This window comes from Strongylocentrotus purpuratus, unplaced genomic scaffold (assembly GCF_000002235.5).
Source record: "Strongylocentrotus purpuratus isolate Spur 01 unplaced genomic scaffold, Spur_5.0 spur5_scaffold_11, whole genome shotgun sequence".
NCBI lineage: Eukaryota > Metazoa > Echinodermata > Echinoidea > Camarodonta > Strongylocentrotidae > Strongylocentrotus > Strongylocentrotus purpuratus.
This window is the reverse complement of record NW_022145596.1, coordinates 22,721,482-22,738,728: the sequence shown is the minus strand read 5'-3', so window position 1 is coordinate 22,738,728 and position 17,247 is coordinate 22,721,482. Positions and strand designations below refer to the sequence as shown.

At 36.9% G+C, this 17,247-nt stretch overlaps 2 protein-coding genes across 3 annotated transcripts in view; one reads left to right on the top strand and one right to left on the bottom strand.

Moving 5' to 3' along the window:
* The window catches only part of LOC115922291 (centrosomal protein of 135 kDa-like), a 35,931-nt gene that overhangs the window by 4,629 nt on the left and 14,055 nt on the right, over positions 1-17,247 (top strand). Inside the window, exons 1-10 of one of the 2 annotated variants that reach the window (XM_030980914.1) lie at positions 8,384-8,543; positions 10,351-10,479; positions 11,484-11,765; positions 12,678-12,828; positions 13,507-13,811; positions 14,241-14,387; positions 15,014-15,106; positions 15,628-15,690; positions 16,131-16,304; positions 16,811-16,888. In XM_030980914.1, the coding sequence (XP_030836774.1) occupies positions 8,496-8,543; positions 10,351-10,479; positions 11,484-11,765; positions 12,678-12,828; positions 13,507-13,811; positions 14,241-14,387; positions 15,014-15,106; positions 15,628-15,690; positions 16,131-16,304; positions 16,811-16,888 (1,470 nt within the window). In that variant the 5' untranslated portion in view covers positions 8,384-8,495. Of the gene's footprint in view, positions 1-8,383; positions 8,544-10,350; positions 10,480-11,483; positions 11,766-12,677; positions 12,829-13,506; positions 13,812-14,240; positions 14,388-15,013; positions 15,107-15,627; positions 15,691-16,130; positions 16,305-16,810; positions 16,889-17,247 lie in introns of those variants that run through there. The other variant, XM_030980913.1, reaches the window with a different exon arrangement.
* On the bottom strand, positions 1,470-6,939 carry LOC115922292. Its single transcript, XM_030980915.1, has 4 exons — positions 6,570-6,939; positions 5,366-5,997; positions 5,015-5,117; positions 1,470-4,340 (listed from the first exon to the last, which is right to left on the bottom strand). The coding sequence occupies exons 2-4, from the start codon at positions 5,419-5,421 to the stop codon at positions 3,918-3,920; spliced, it is 582 nt and encodes a 193-aa protein (XP_030836775.1). The 5' UTR covers positions 5,422-5,997; positions 6,570-6,939; the 3' UTR covers positions 1,470-3,917.

Genomic DNA, 17,247 nt, shown 5'->3' with positions numbered 1-17,247 from the left:
ATGGACCAATACTGCCCAAGCAGACGACATCCCATAGAGAATGAACATAATTGCAAAGCTTTTATTTGTCAAATTATAATGAGTTTAGTGTATATAAATGTGATGGCATGTCAAACCATTCAAAAGAGGATATGACCCGATTCCGATAACTAAAATCGTTTGCTTGTAAATACACAGGATAGGGGTTAATTAACAATCAAAGAAACCAGACTTTTGAATTGAAAACCCCCAGGAATGAAATTAGGACGGCATTTGTTCCCTCTTGAAACGCCAAACATACCGCGGTGTGTGCAGCTGAATATTCAATGACGTCTTATTTTGTTTACAAGCGACAGATTCCTTTATTTTTGTATTGCTGCATTTGTCATCAAAATAAAACCATGTGCGGGGTTTAGAGTGGGGCAATAGATTGTACACTTAGCCTGATGGTAGTGAAGTAAGAGTAAGAACTCAAGAGAAGATGAAAACACAGGCACTGAAAATGTGTGAGATGTCATGGGACATCGTCTGCTTGTGCAAATCATGTCCATACTGTGATCTCACACATCTCAGCAGCGTTCGGAGTGCTATGCCGGGGCTGTATTTAAGCGTTTTATAATTTATAATAATTATTTCTTCGAATGTTTCCAAGCATTGAATTTTGATAACCTTGTCGAATCAAAGTTTCAACTTTGCAATAATGAAATTAAGTTAGTTTTTAAAATCAATGAATATCTACTTTAATGGATTACATTGAAACTTGAATTTGAAAAAATTCTTCTGTTTTGGTTTGTAAACTTGCTCTATGACGGAGGCATCATTTTCGACTGCGCGCAGTCGAAGTTCCATCTAGTTTTCTGTACATTGTATCATTTGTACGAGTGTATGATAGTACATGTACCTGACAAAGCTCCTGTCAACATCTGTTGAACTATCTTTGGGTCACTAAACTTGTCTTAGGGTTGATTGCCATGTTAGTATTATTTCAAGGAAAGTGATTCATAAAACTTCTTTGTCCTGTTTAGAGTTTACCCTCCTCCTATAATATTATCTGTACATGCTTTGGTTTGAGAAGTGTTCCAAATCCAGCAAATAGAAAACTAATTAAGAGAAATATTGGCGTTAAGACAGCTCATCTTTAAAGGTATAGACCAGTTTTGGAAACCCCCCCCCCCCTCTCAAAAAATAAAATGGAAGATTGGTATCTTGTGAAAGAATATTTTGACTAATACATGATAATACAAATTTTGCTGGGAAACTGCCAACTAATTGATATTGTGGCATAACTGGGCTCTGCCGGGATTCGGTTTTGCCTTGCAGTCTCTCAAAACCCGGTTCACGCTCTCGACAATCATTCATCAACTATATCTCTTAGTGGGCTCTCACAAAAGTATATCGTGTAAGAATAACGTGGACTAGCTCTCATTCACTTACTCCCGCCATCACTGAATGTCTGACAGGAACTCAAGAAACAACACTTGCACAGTATCTGCAGTTCAAGTAACTTTACTCGTTTCTGGTAACGGACCTGTCGCAACGACAGGTCAACGCTGACTCACAGATCACAACTATATAGAACCTGTCCCAACGACAGCTCAACGCTGACTGACTGACATCTCACGATGTACACATATATATTTCACAATTAACTATAACGCCTTCTACGTCTTACTAAATTACTGGACTAGTTATGTTACAATATAAATGGTAAATTATTTAAACAATATTGAATGGATATTTTGCACCCAAAACCCTTGAACTGCAATTTTACCACTAGTGGTCTACATGTATATCTGGAATCCATCTCTCTTTATTGTAATTACGCTATCTCCAAATTTGTTAAAGAATGTTTTTATTTTTGTCTCTCAACTGGTGTTTTCTTGGATGTGAGCAGTGAGCTACTGTCATAAAGGACTTCATTTTAAACTTGAGACGTTGCAAGTTATTAAAAAGAGAGAAAATACACTTTTTTAAAGCATTTTTTTGGGGTGAGAGGCCATCTCATGTATGGACTGTTTTGTATAGAATAATGTCCTTGTTGTTAAGACGACAGAACTATTGGCTTTTTATCAGAATTCTTATTGCTGCTATTTATGCGAAATATTGAGTGGTTTGGAATTAATTACTGTACGGGTGACTAACCAATAATTGCTGAATGCATTTAAAGTACATGTGTGTATGACAATTAGATAGATAGAGAGAGAGGAAGGGGGAGGCAGATGGAGAGAAAAAGGCAAGAACAATAAACAACATGCACAATTTTTTTGTACAAAAATTCACCTTAGAATTCTAAATATTCTTAATGCTATCAAACATTGACATTCCCCACTTAAAGTAGTCACCCAAAGAAAATTTATGACAACTGATAATTATGGACAAATACATGTATAGATGGAAAGATTTTCTCTCGAAATTGAAAAACACCATGAAATTGCTGAAAAATCATATATATATCATGGAAAGGCGTAAAATGCAATTTTATGGCTAGCTGTGTCTCACATGTGACATAACAAATCTTGACGCTCTACAGAGGATCGCTGAAGGCAGAAAATCTGGATCTCAAAATTAAATTTTTTGAGAGATGATTACTGCGGGCTCCAAACAAAAAAACGCAAAAAGAGAAAAGTAGGGAAACTAGGTCAACCTGTTTCATGCAATCCTGAAATAAAATTGGATAGACTTGGTATTATTGTTGTACATTAAGTTCCATGTTTATTCTTTTCAAAAACAATTCAAGTTATACAACATCAATAAACAACCAATGTAAAAGTGGTCAAGCGTAAAAACTGGCAAAACATTGGCAAGTAATAAATTAGTACAATAATTCAGTATACCTGTATGTGCTGTACTACCAGAAGTAATAGAGTACTTGTTACATATTAGCCCCATAACCCGGCAAATTGCTCACACATGCAGCAAGCTCATTACAAACTTATAAACACATTAATCTGTCAGATTAATACCTGTACAGTGTGAGTCAAAAAAAGTTTACACCTTGATTATTATTTTAAAAATCATCTATGAACAGTAAATTATTATACATCTTATGAAAGAGTGTTTTATCTCAAATCATTTGTGTGTGGTATGTGTTCATGCTTGGATAAACAGGAGACAATATTTAAGAGAATGCAAAAATCAACTTGCGCCAAAGTAATACATGTGTTGTTTGAATGAAACAATTGGGATTTGGCTATTAATTCGGTCATTGCATATCCAAGTAACATCCCTAACAAAATTAATCATCTGCCAAACATATCAAATATCAAAGAACATTTGTGCGCGCATGTGTGTGTATGTGTGAATTTGTTTCTGCAAAAAGTAAATGCAATATAGTACCGCAGCTGTGACATTATACAAATCTATTTTTAGAATTTCTCAATTTGTTTTTCATTTTCCGAAAGAGCATCAAAAATAATGTTCAAATGTTGAAATCCAATTGAATATGATAAGAATGGGCTGAGATATGACGATCTGAGTAAAAACATTTCCTATAGGAGCTCAGTGTTAATGCTCTGGCTCATAACATTACGAGCCAGAGCATTATAACATTGAGCTCCTATAGGAAATGTTTTTATTCAGATGGTCATATCTCAGCTAATACTTAACATATTTACCGTAATTGGCTTTCGACATTTGGACATTATTTTTGATGACGTCACACTACACCACTCTCATGCATTCAATTAATTCTCTCACTTTGATACTTTTGCGCAAGTTGATTTTTGCACTCTCGCAAACAAATGAAACAATGCCCCCTGTTCATCCAAGCGTGAACACGTACATGTACCACACAAAAAAGGTACCAAACAATTTGGGATATAACACTCTTTCAAAACATGTATGATGACCTTTTGTTCATAGCTGACTTTTAAAATAAATGACAATTTTCTGAGTGTAAACTATGTTTTGACTAGTGGTATTTTGAGCCAGGTTCAAGGTTATTTTCTTTGTGTTCTGTGGGTTTTGAGATGCTGATCAAGTTTTCTTCTTGACTTGACAAATCTCTTCTTTATGTTTGCTGGCACATCACATATCTTTTCCAACATTTCCAGCCCCTCTTCTGTCAAATAATCCTTCTTCTTCAGTGTCTTCAGTACTTCCTGCAGAGAATCAACCTTTTTCTTCAGTCTCTGTGCTTTAGCCTGAGATGTCTCGAGTTGTTTTCTCACCGAGAACAGCTGATCATTTGCCTTTTCTAGTTTCCGCTTCATGCTCCTTGGACTTTCTTGGATGGAGTTTGTATGATCTTGATGTGCACAACAATCTGCTCCCTCCCAACATGAACACTCTTCAGAGCAAAAGTCAGAGTCATCTTCGTGTTCAGGCTCAGGTGGTAATGGAGGCTTGCACTGTTTGACAGTCTAAAATGAGGAGAAAGAAAAGAGAGAGATGGAATTTTATCCTCAAATGTTGAATAATAGCAGCTTTAAATGTGAACTGTATTTAGGGAAATTCTTGTCAATTTTCAGATGGCGTATGTTGTAATCTCAATGCAAATTATGGTAAAACAGGGGGAAAAGGAGATTGAAAGGACATACAAAACTGCAAGACCATTGCCACAAAAATACAGTCAGTTTTATAATTAAAGATGATCAAGCTTGGGTATATAGTGGGCAGCATACAGACGTGCGATACCTATACCATCTTGCACATGGGAGAGTACATGTAATACCTGTTGGCTCAGTGTTATGTAGTAATCGCCAACTTGCCTACTTCACAAACGACCGAGATTATTCGTGCCGCGCCCGATTTATCACAAATTTCGATTGACAGTTTGTAATTTTCTTTTAAAATATCAATGTGATAATTTAATTGAAAACATCTAAAAATGCACATTAGTTTTTTACATGATATTTCACTTTGTATGCACTAGGGCTGCGACGAGTAGTCGAAAAAACTAACATGTAAGTGATGTAACATACATGTAGTAAAGTGGAATAAATACAGGTGGACAGGGACAAGTCACAGTATCCATTCTTGTTATAAATATACATTCATTTGAACTTTACAAAAAAAATGATATGAATTGATACACCTGTACTAACTGCACACTGCACTCCTTTTGAGCATTCAAGAATGTCTTGGGCTCGCTCTTCATCCGCATGTCTGACATAGTCAATATATAGTGCATCGACATCCTGCAGAAGGAAAGAGATCAAATTGATTATGTATAATTTGAATTCTTAGGACGGGAAAAAAGGGGGAGGAAAAATAATCGTCCCCTTTGGTCATAGCTTATTTAAAATGTTGATACAATCAAGTTTAGCTGGGATGTTCACCAACATTTCATAAATGCTCAATGCCAACTTAACATCATGATCACTAGAATCTACTGGTACAATACACTAACACTAAGTAACAGTCTCATTAAAAATCAAATTCTTACTCTTTTTCTGATGTATATGGATTCCTTGCGGCTTCGCTTTGGTATGTCAGGCTCATGCGATGTATAAAGAGGACTGGGGGAATCACTTGAAGGAGGTAGATGTTCGTGTAAGGCAGGTGTAGGTACTGTACAGCTGGTACTGGTTGTGGTAGAGCATGTACCTGTAGATGATGATGATGATGACGGAGATGACAAAGAGAATAGAGAAGTTGGGGAAGTCAAGAACCAGTCTGATGGGAACGGCTGTTCTGCAGTGTTCAAAGAAGGCAAGGAACACTTCTTCAGGGAAGGGGGCCGGGTCCTGAGTCCTCTTCTGTACATCTCGACTTGACTTTGCTCATAGTCCTCACGCACAAAGTGGCCACTGCAGACAAATATCTTGGAATAAGTGTTTGCATCCTTCGCTTCAAATTTTCTTTTTTTGCCGATGAAAGTTATCCACTGTTTTTGAACGTTGTCGAATTGTTCCTGCCCTACTGGCATCTTTCCTGGCATTAGGTGCATGATGAAACCCTTATACAAGGTATTGTCACAGCCATATGCAATGCAGCGGGAACCAGTTTTCCTCTTCTTCCTAATTACTTCCTTTGGCTTGTCTTGGTCTCCATCTTCTGTCAAATCCATCTCCAATGCTTGAATGTGAAGACAAAGAAAAGGAAAAAAATAAAATCAAAAGAAAGTCAATAGGGCTACTATGGAAATAATTCATTGGTTGATTTAAAGTACCGTGTCAGTATTGGTGTTGAGTATAGAAAGACAATTTAGATCATGTTATCGATAGCACAGTGAGTGACATAACGTCTAATCAATCATCTTAAAATTCCACGCAAAGGCTTGTTGATGAGAAATGGTATTTAAATTTCATCATGTTGACAAATGAAAATCAATCGGCATTGAAAAAATATCATCACTCCTTAAAACTATATACTTTGACTGTATGATTCCCGACGATTTGCAGTCATTTTAACTGAAAGTAATTTGTCAGTATTACTGTAGTCTGTAGTGTTATTGTCATGAATTTTAGCTAGCTAGCCCGCCCGACCAGGCCAGGCGAATCGCTCGCGACAGGTCAGAGTTAGTTACTAGTTAGTTAGTGCTATATTTCGATCTATTCATATATATTTTTAAAAGTTACATGAGTATGACATGTTAAACATTTTGAACAATATTTCATCATAACAGTTGCAATTTGTAACATGTTTACCTTGATTCAAATGTTGACTGGCTGAGTTGAGGCGATGCGCTGGCCGCCGCTGCACCTTGGAGTGTTGTCAACGAAACGTGCAACATCAGCTCCCCGAAGCGACTCCGGAACTGAGCTACAGTCACAGGCCCCGCTATAACTAAAGTCGTCAAACACGCAAATCTATTCTACTAGTCTGAACTTATTCTAAACCACGTTTATAGCCTATAATTCCGTCATAAAGAGTAAGATAATACCGCAAATGTTTTCTATAACGTTTCAAGATGACACACTCCTGAATGAAATGTAAACTAATGCGAAAGAACGACAAAATTAGTAACGAGCAAATTGCCGTAGATATATATAGGTGAGCTGGTCATTGTGTCCAGTATGTGACGTCACAATTCCGAGCTCGCCAGCTCGTGTGTTTGGCTTACGTTCGGGGGTTTAGAGGTCCGAGAAGGGTCTTGGCAAAACTGCATTTTACGCCTTTCCGTGATATCTATATATGATTTCTCAGCAAGTTATTCGTGTTTTTCATGAGATAATCTTTCCATCCATCTGTTATTTGTTCTAATTATCAGTTGTAATGGATTTTTCTTGGTGTGATGCCTTTAAGAGCTATAGAGTCAGTAAGTAATAGTCTGATTTTCAGACCATTGTACCGAATGGTCGTACGTTTTATGCTGCGCAAAGATTCAATCAGTTTAATTTTGGCCATTACAAGAAGTGGGTTATTGATGTAGACAAATATTCATGAACCCTTTACAGCTCATTTCATGTATGTTATTACCAAAGAAGAGAAAAGGCCAGTCAGTCACTCAATCATAGTGTCTGACAGTGAAGTCTAGCACGTAAACGGGTTTCCTTGCATAATTTGAAGATTAGGACACTGCTAACGTTTAAATTTTACCGATAGAACATACAACATACAGTGTAGTTATAATTCCTGCAAAGTTCTACAGAATTTGATGTTGGTTGCAAAAGGGACATATATATCTTTTATAAAACAGATACATGTAATAATGATCTGACAAATATTTCTTGAGACGATCTATTACAAAATCGTATAATAATATGCAGCCTTTTTTCCCAGTCACACGACATCAAATCGAATCGAAGATTTATCACCCTGGATAAAATGAGTCGGTCAGTTTGAAATCGTCGCGGAGTGCATTGTAATACATGTACTAGTATTTCGTGACCCACCCCTCCCCTTTGCGCAAATGTTGTACTTAGCCGCAAATATGGACTTTTAGATTTGCACGAAGACAATGTGGATTGCTACGGTCGACGTCCTTTTAATGCACTGACTTGAATGGACGTCACACGTATCAGGCTACGCAAATCTAAAAGTCCCTAATATTTACAGTTACAGTACATGTATTTACTTAGCGTCACGTAATCCCCCTATAGATTAATGGATCAACCCACTGATAAAGTTGCTAGGCAGGAGTATACATTTTATGTACTGCATGGCGAAGTGTTGCCGCGCTGTGTTTCATTGATGGGAAATATTACTATTAGCCATTTTTTTTCAACGTCCACCTCTTTTACTTTGCTCATTTACATAATATATGACAATATGGCTAGGGTAATAAATCATTCTTTTCTTGTTGGGGATCGTTGAAGCGCGCGGTGTCCTTGGCAAGCATTGGTCATCAGCTGGGAATGAATGAAGAGAACGAGAGAGAGAAAAAAAATCGATGGATCTCTGTTTACATTTTACAATAGGGAGGGGTCAAAAGGTACACCGCGATCGTTGAATGCGGTGAAAAATTCAGTTAGGATTTGAATGCAAATACAAATACTACTAGTACTACTACAAGAACAGCTGGTGCTTGTGACTGTGCGTGGACTGTACAGCCGAGTGCACTGTCGGCTGCTAGTACAGCTCTATTTTATACTACAATTTTCTTTGCATGGATATTAATTTGAGTACTCAAAATGTCAGAACGACAGAGGAGCGGAAGAAAATCAAAATCGAGGACTAGGGTGAGATAAAATGTTGGTTTTATTAGCTAATTTGTAGGATGGTAGTCTAAGAGAAATTGATTTCATGTGTGTTGCAGTATCGCGGAGCGGAGCCCGTTGATGTGCGCTGTACTCGGTACGTTCACAGTTTGATGGCAGGTGTTTTTTGGCTAGCTGTTCAATTCAATTTGAGGCACGACGTCTACTGCACTGTATACATTTGTCTTGGTATTGTAGAGTATATGTTAAACCAAAATGATGAACGAATATCCCAAGTTTCTTGGCAGGGCCTTTTTTCAGTTCCCCTAATATTTGTTCATCAATTTAGTTTAGCATTTTACTCTACAAATCCAAGATGTATAAAGTTGAGGAAGTGGGGCTTCGGTTCCTTCAATATGTTATTTTTATTTTATACTTGATATTTTCCACACACATTCTAATGACAATGATTATATGGCTAATATAATTAATCGGTCCATATATATGGGGTCAATGAAGGAGAAAAATATAGGAGACTCTTATTTTTTTCTCTATACATTTGACAAGTTGAAATTACACTGTTTTGAAAACTCTGTGGGCTAGCAGGCTAGCCTACCGGTAATCAGATTTTTAGCAAACAAATATAATGATTATAAAATAGAAAAAGGAGGCAGGCAGGTAGAAAAAAAAAAGTGGGAGGGGACAAGAAGCTTTCAATATTAGGTATGCGTATCACTGTATTTTACACAATTATGATAATTTCATGGAGTACAAATAATCATCTCTTTCTCCCATTTTTAATTTTGTTTGGTTGAGATGGTCTTTGACGTTAGGAATTTCACGTAGGGTGTTTCATTTTTTTTTAAACCATTCAACCAGATTATCACTGCTTGTCTTTGTTTTGCCAAACATTATTTAAATGTATTACATTTTCTTTTTGGTTTTAGATCATGTAGAATAGCAGGAGCAATGAACTCTTGACAGGCCTTATGACTTAGGAATATTTATAAGCAGGTTACTATCATATTTGGTCCAATAAATCTAACGTCTTGCTACCAGTTTTTAGAATGCTATTAAAAAAAATATCAATAACAACGATGGATATAAATAGGTATACTACTAGTAGTCTTTAGTCATGAGACGATTCTCTGGACATTGCATATCGGTACTGATATATTAATGAGGTATCTGTTATGGCAAAGTGATTTTGTTGGTCCCAGCTGTTTATATATTTGTGATATATATTTTTTACCCTGATCTACGGTAACAAGGTAATGTTTTCGTTCCCAAGGACCTTGTTATAAGTTTATAACGAGTTTCCACTGTAGTGGCTTTCTTATGAACAGAAGTGTACTATAGTGGAGCATTTGTTGATCCTTAATCAAATTTGATATGACCAACTTAATTAAAAAAAAATATATATATCTTAATTTAATTATTTAACTACAAAATCATATAGTCAAATTAAAGAGCCTTTTTTCCTCTCATCTCTAAAATACAATGATACTTATAATGATGATAATACACACATGTAGGTGTTGATGAACATAATTGCTAAAAAGACTCTTGAGCCCCCTGCATCATTCAAGTTCATCTGGCTTTGGGGTAAATTGGCATAATTGTATTCCGCTGAAATAGTTTTTTTGTTTGTTTACACAGTCAACCCCTTCACAAGAGTCTTGTTGAAGTTGTGGTTATGCCCAGAAATAAGTGAGATATTATTTTCTTTTTGATTTTGAGCTTTTCAGGAGCGTTATCATTCTTTACTTCAGTTCATTTTGATATTTTCTGTTTGTCAGGCTTTGAGCTGTTCATAATCTTTATCCTTTGCTCATCCATTCGTTTCTAGGTTGACAACAGGGATCAAGAGATATCCCGGCTGAGTCGTCAGCTAGAGGGCGGTAGACCTCTTGATGTGATGTCGACGGAAGCCAAGTACCGCAGCAATGAAAGGCTCGTTTCTCATCTCAATATCCAGGTACATAAATCCTTCAAAAAATTGTTATTTATTTTGTATTCATTTGACAAATCTTCTTCTTCTTAAATCACTAAGCAACAACATTCACTCTTGATTGGATTGTCCCAATCCAGTGTTGGATGCATTGCATTGCTCAGGGGGTCGATGCTTCAGGGCCATGTTTCTTTAAACTTGATATCAATAAAAAGTTACAAGCTACAGTTATAAGCTACTGAAATCATGGCATCTGATTGGCTGAGAGCAAATTTGTCATAGAAATTTAGCAGTAGTTATAGATGGCAAGTTTTATGAAACAGGCCCCAGATCTTCTAGGGTGCAAGGGTCTGGTAGATGTGGGCAGGCTAGGAGATGTTGTATACAATGTGGCATACAGGATAAAACAATACATTCATAAACAAATTAGAAAATGAGTGATTGAAAACACTGAGTGTAAACTATCTTGGTTGCCTGGGTATTGAAAGAGCTTCGTTCATAACCATGACTTTGCTCAGGTCTCTCTCCTCCCCCCCCCCCGACTTAATCCTGACCAAGCTAGCACAAAAAGGGTAGAAGTATACCATCTGAATGTGATCTGATTTTGGGGCAAATAATGCAATGTCATGAGATTCATTGATGTAAACATGGAAAAAATTACTGATTAAGGTTCCTAATAATAATATAAATAGCTGGGCCCTTTCTTGTGAAAGAGAGCTGAGATTGATCCAGTTTGATCATTATTTGTCCAATTAATTGTAAAACTTAAACACTCTGAACTCTTTAATAGAGAGTTACACTTGATATCGAGGTGTTAATTTAATCATAGTTTTGGATCATTTGCAACAGAACAGATGAGGTTTTGCTTCTAAATTGTGGGTTGTTTATTTTTGTATATATTGAAAACTTCTTTCCTTACATCTTTGTATGCCACAAAATGATTTCCCAGACTACCAGTTGTTTATTAACGTCAACTTTAACCTGTCCGTTAAATGTTCTCAAAGTCAAGTTGTATTTCTTGTGTGGAATAGATCGAGTACCTTCAGCAAGCAAACCGTGAGCTCGACCGCGAGTTAAAAGACACACGCCTGGCACGTGAGTCGGCCATCGAGGAGAACATCGTGCTCACGGGTCGCAATGACGAGCTTGCGGGAGAGCTCCGTGATGTGGACAGGCTCGCCAAACGGCTGCAGGCGGATAAGAACAGTGTCGTGACCCTTGCGGATAAGGATCTGTTTGAGGCTAAGGCGGAGATCCGAGGATCAACGCGGGAGATCAAAGACCTAGAGGTGGAAGTAGAGCAACTGAGACAGGTAATCTTCAATATAAACAGGGGACTAGGGGGTGTTTCACAAAGATCCTAAGTTGAACTTATCTCTAAGTTGGACTTAACAATTATTGAAAGATGTTGACTTCTATGAAGGTATTTTGTAAAATTTATTTTAAAAGGCATAAAATGTTGATTCACATCTTTCATATTTTCTATTATCAAGGAGATTTCGTGTTCTTGATGTGGAATTTATGAAAAGTCTAAAACACTTCAAATTTTGCTTTTGAAAATATTTAATTTTAAGGCTACAAATGGCTCTCCATAATGTTTAAGTCTAACTTAGAGTTAGGTTTGACTTGGGATCTTTGTGAAACACCCCCCAGGGGGCCAGTATGCACATACCCCGGCCTCACTATAGCTCCAGACCACAATATATCACATTTTTCAACAGGCACCTACTGTGCCGGACCCCCAATATTTTGCTCCTGACCTCCAGGAAAAAATGGTTTGTGAAGAGCAAAGCATAAGATCGTCGTTTCTGTAAACAGAAGTGTAGACAAAAAGTTACGTATTTGTACCCATCGTTTCAACATGACAATGTACATGTTTGACAGTCCATTTCTTTGCCAATCAGAAGACTACACTAGTCCAGTGCAAAAAGCAATTGGAATGTCAGTTGTTTAATTGATTAAGCTTAAAAACTAAAGAAAAAGAAATAGGTAAAATATTCCAACTTGATTGCACTAATGCAAAAAGAATATTTGGACAGCTACATGAATAATACCTCTTCATTGTTTTACACAATTAAGGACACAACTCTTATTTATTTCCTAAATTATTTTATTCCATGTGAATGTAATAATGGCATCATAATCAAGCCAAAAGGAAGCTGTACCAAGTACTTATTGATTGACTCCATCTCTGATCTATTTTATTTCGTATGATTGTGTATCAGGAGAGGAAAAATCTTCTGGATGATATTGATTCACTGAGGACAGACGGTGCTGTCAAACACCAGGACCTCAAGAGGCTTCAGAATCTGACGGACAAGATCCAGGAAGACAAGAGGAAACTTAGCCATCAGGTCAACAAACTCACCTCAAATGGTAAAAAACATAGAGTCCGCTTTTGACATAAATTTTCTATTTTAATCAAACTCCCATCTTTACCCCCAGACCCAACACTATACTTGAATTTGATCCTATATATTGTTGAATCACAACCCAAGTCTTAACTTTCATTGACAACATCCAGCCTCAATCTACTGTATCACTGATTACTAGCATTTTCTACTTGTGTTAAAGTCACATAGTAGTCAGTGTCCGTGTGTATTGCATCATAATTTGGTGACACTAGTACCAATTAATGTATCTGTGTGCAAATGTCTCTGAAGAAGGGAACTTGTGGTCCCACCAGAAAATAATAAATTTAAGGTGGTGAGCTAGGGCACAGTGCATCACACAAGACCTGTTTGTCTAAAAGTGAAGTCCACTTTTGGCGACTGACAACACCAGTTATTGGGTAAAGACCTGAATAGTGTCAAATTCCCCATGAAAACCTACTACTATGCATCTTTAATGATTACTGGGTATGTCAGAATTTACAGTATTGTCCCTTGTATTATATTCATGATATGATATGATATTATATGATATTTTGTTTGGTGCCTCATGTTTCAGTATGTTATTGATAAAGTATTTCTACAGTATGTTGGTATTGGTACATTTCCTATCATATGATTTTAATTTATTTCATCGTCTTTTTCTTGTCGGCGCATCGTTCAGAGCGGGAGTTGGTTCTCGAGCTGGAGAGGATGCGCAAGAAGGTCGGAGGAGGAGGGGGCAAATCCAAGAAGGGCGGCGCCCCTTCCTCCAAGGTGGAGAACTACATGAAGGCCCTGGAGGAGGAGAGAGACTACTACAAGGGGGAGGTGGAGGTGCTAAACAGGATCATACGGAACAAAGGGTTACCCTCCCCCACCCTGTCGTCGAGCAGGGGGAGGAGCCCCAAGAGAAGCGGGAGCCCAGGGAAGGGGAGCAGGACCGGAAGCCCAAGCAGATCATTGGCAGCTCAGGATGCAAAGAATAAGGTACAGGAAAGTTGATCACAATCCATCTTATTATACAGTCAAACCTGCTTTAGTGACCACCTGTATAGAAAGACCACCTGTCTACAAAGACCACATTTTGTGTTTCCCTTGAAAATGGTTTGTCATTGAAACATGTATTAAAGGAACCTGTCTACAAAGACCGCCTGTCTACAAAGGCCAATTTTTGTGTTTCCCTTTGGGGGTGGCTATATACAGGTTTGACTGTATATTTATTGATTATTATTACAAAATCAGGAAAAGTTGAATTCAAAACAGCAGTAAAATTTGAAGTGAGCCACATGAATGCAAGGAAAACAATTTCTACTTAAAGCATTCAGGAAATAAGCCAGTGAATTTGTCATAAGTAAACAATATGCATGTCATGATAAAGATAACTTCAGACTTTGCAATCAAATGGTCTCTCAACAGAGTGTCACCCACTATGAGGCTATCATCAGGGTGCTGGAAGATGAGAAGAGCTTTTACAAGAGGGAATACGAAACCCTCAAGGTGCTACGAGTAGCTCAGCAGGCCAGCCCTGCCAAGAAAGATGTCACCTCTTCGTTTAGAGACTTGGTAAGTTGTGCGCCAATGCACTTTGACCTCTGGCATGGGGTGGTTACAGTTATCTCTCTGGAATTTGGGAGAGAACTACATGTATATGTTTCTTCAAAATCTCACATTTTACTTAATATTACTAAAATTGTTAAAGCCCCTCTAAAGTGTTGGGAGCCCCAAAAAATTTCACTTAAATTGTATCATAATGTGAAAGAGGATGTCATTTAAGACACATTTCTGCAAGGATTTTCAAAACAAATGTGTTTAAAGTTGAATATTGTTTAATACAAAATTTAGGTTTTCTGCGTACAACAGAAAACCTAAATTATGTATTCTTTATCAATAATTGTCTTCAAACAATTTTTTTTTTTTTTTTTTTTTTTTGAGAGGGGGGGGGGGGGGAATCTTTGCAGAAGCGTTGTCTTAAACTACATCCTCTTTCACATTATGGAAATTTGCCTTCAAATTTTTGGTGAATTTGGGGCTCCCAGCACTTTAGACATGGCTTTAACACTAACATATGCTAACCTGTGAAAGAGGCGTGATATTAATGAGAAATTATTCAAGGGCAATCCAATGCAATGTAACAAAATCTTTATGCGATTTTATAATGCTTCATGTATTTCCATGTCCTGTTTGTATAGAGTATAGCTGATGAAGCCGAGATGGTCAATCTGAAGAGAGAAAGGAACGAGCTTCAATCGCTTGTAGACAAGTTTGAGAGACACATGTCTGAGGTAAGAGTTTATTTTGAAATGCCTGCATATAGGCTAATGTCCTTTGAGTTTATAGTCCTGCTGGTATGTACGATGTGGACATTTCTGGATGACACTCTAAATTGTAGGTGTTCATGGCGATTTGTCACTGTTTTACAGCTGCTGAGATAGCTCCTGTAAGACTGCAAGTAGGCCCCAGAGAAAAAATATATGAATGTTTATGTGATTGCATATATTGGCAATGCTTTTCTGTTAAAGTGTGTGTTGTCCCCAACTATCTGCCAACTTTTGGAGCTTTTGAAAAATGTTCAAATTTCAATATGAAATGATTATGCACATTTACAAATTTGACCAGTCTTTACCTATGTTCCTATTTTATGTTCATTTTTGTAAACATGGTACAATAGTCTTTTGAATACTACTTTGTATACCTATATTTTAATAGACCAAATTGCATTGAATAGAATTGATCTTTAGTGTGATGCCTGTGATTTTTGTTTTAATACAAATTTTTCACTTTCAATATTCATTTCTGATTACAGATTCAAACCAATGTCAAGGTCCTGACTTCAGAGAGAGATAAAGTGAACTTGTTATATCAACAGGTAAATATGATTGTAGATTTACATGAAAAATATATAATAGACAATCATTCAAACTACAAAGATTTTTTATAAAAGCCCATGTTTACAATTGTTAAAATTTAGTGTGTGAAGAAATATATATTAACCTTTAGATGGTAAACTTAATATTATTTCAGGTAACAAGACACTCCATTAAATATATTTATTTTGTTCTGAACATTGTTCATACATGTTTCCTATTTTTATTGTTGCCTTTAAAAATAAGCCGTAGTGTTTATTTATTTTTTATTTCTAATCTTTGGGGCCCTGAATAATTATGAACATATTTACATAAACAAGCATAACGTTTATACAGAACAGATAAAATAGAATTCAATTGTACATTTAGAAAGATATAACAATAGTTATAATATATAATTTATATAGTGTTGATCAAATTTTATTTTGATGTGTTTGTTCAGGCTAACGATGAGCTGCAAAGATTGAGGCAAGAAGTTCTCAAAACCCCGCAGTCCTCCCGAGCATCCCTAGCGGCCCAGTCCATCCTGAGGAGGGTGGAGAATGAGAGGGACGATGCCGTAGCTGATTTACGTCGCATAACAACAGAGAGAGATAGCCTGAGAGAAAGACTGAAGGTAAGGGAATTAGTATTCCATGCAACCTTCACTTTGTTTTAAATTGTCAAGCCCTTTTGTATAAATCATTTTTTGAGAATAACCCACCAGTAATATACACAAAGGAAATATTATAAATATCTTTTTTATCATATCATATTCATATTACAAGTATACAAATATTTCTTGTCAATAAGTTTTTACACTTTTTATAAGTTTTGACAACCTATCTAAAGTAATTAAATTGTTATTCTGTATAGAATTTAAGATTTCATAGGTAATGCAGCACATAGACAAAGATTGAAGTGATGGGTTAAATTATATTTCCAACGGCTAAGTTAACTGAATCAGTGAAATTGTATGTGGAAAAGTAGTCACGTGTTGCTCCTTGAAATTTGGCAGATTTTGCCACAAGCATGGTTCACTTTACTTGATCTTAATTTCTTGTGAGTTTGGACAGTCCTGTTTTCTAGTGCTTGTTCAGACCTGTCCTCAGGGTTTCAAAGTGTAACTCTCTTTAATCACAGATATCAACAGATACTAACCTGAGTGACAAGGCAAGGCTAGAGCAGAGGGTGGAGGATCTAGAACACCTCTTGTTAGGGGTAAGTAAGAAGCTTCCACCTATACTCCATTTGCCTTCTCAAGATATGTTCAAAATAATAATAATTATAATGATATGTCTTGTTCATCGGTATTAGTACTGTTCCGTCTGAAGGCTCTGTAATCTTATCATTATTCCGGCTTTAGGCGAGCTACCATGAAAAGTCACTCAAGCATTCAGGGAATTTCTTCCTACCTGGTACCCGTTTACCTCACCTGGATGGAGTGTGGCAAATGCAGATTAATGTCTTGCCAATGATAGTGTGATAGTGTGATTCCAGAGTGGTAGGGCAGTGATCTTGTGACTGGACGGTCTTGTGTTCTACTCCAAGTTGTCGCGCTGGTACCATGTTGTTCAGGA

What these genes read in the sequence shown, in the direction of transcription:
- LOC115922292 (XM_030980915.1), bottom strand. Translation starts at nt 5,421, where the DNA reads ATGAGCCTGACATACCAAAGCGAAGCCGCAAGGAATCCATATACATCA. An exon ending in CCATATACATCAGAAAAAGA is followed by an intron (nt 5,118 to 5,365) that starts GTAAGAATTTGA and finishes TTCCTTCTGCAG; the next exon opens with GATGTCGATGCACTATATAT. An exon ending in GCAGTGTGCAGTTAGTACAG is followed by an intron (nt 4,341 to 5,014) that starts GTGTATCAATTC and finishes TCCTCATTTTAG; the next exon opens with ACTGTCAAACAGTGCAAGCC.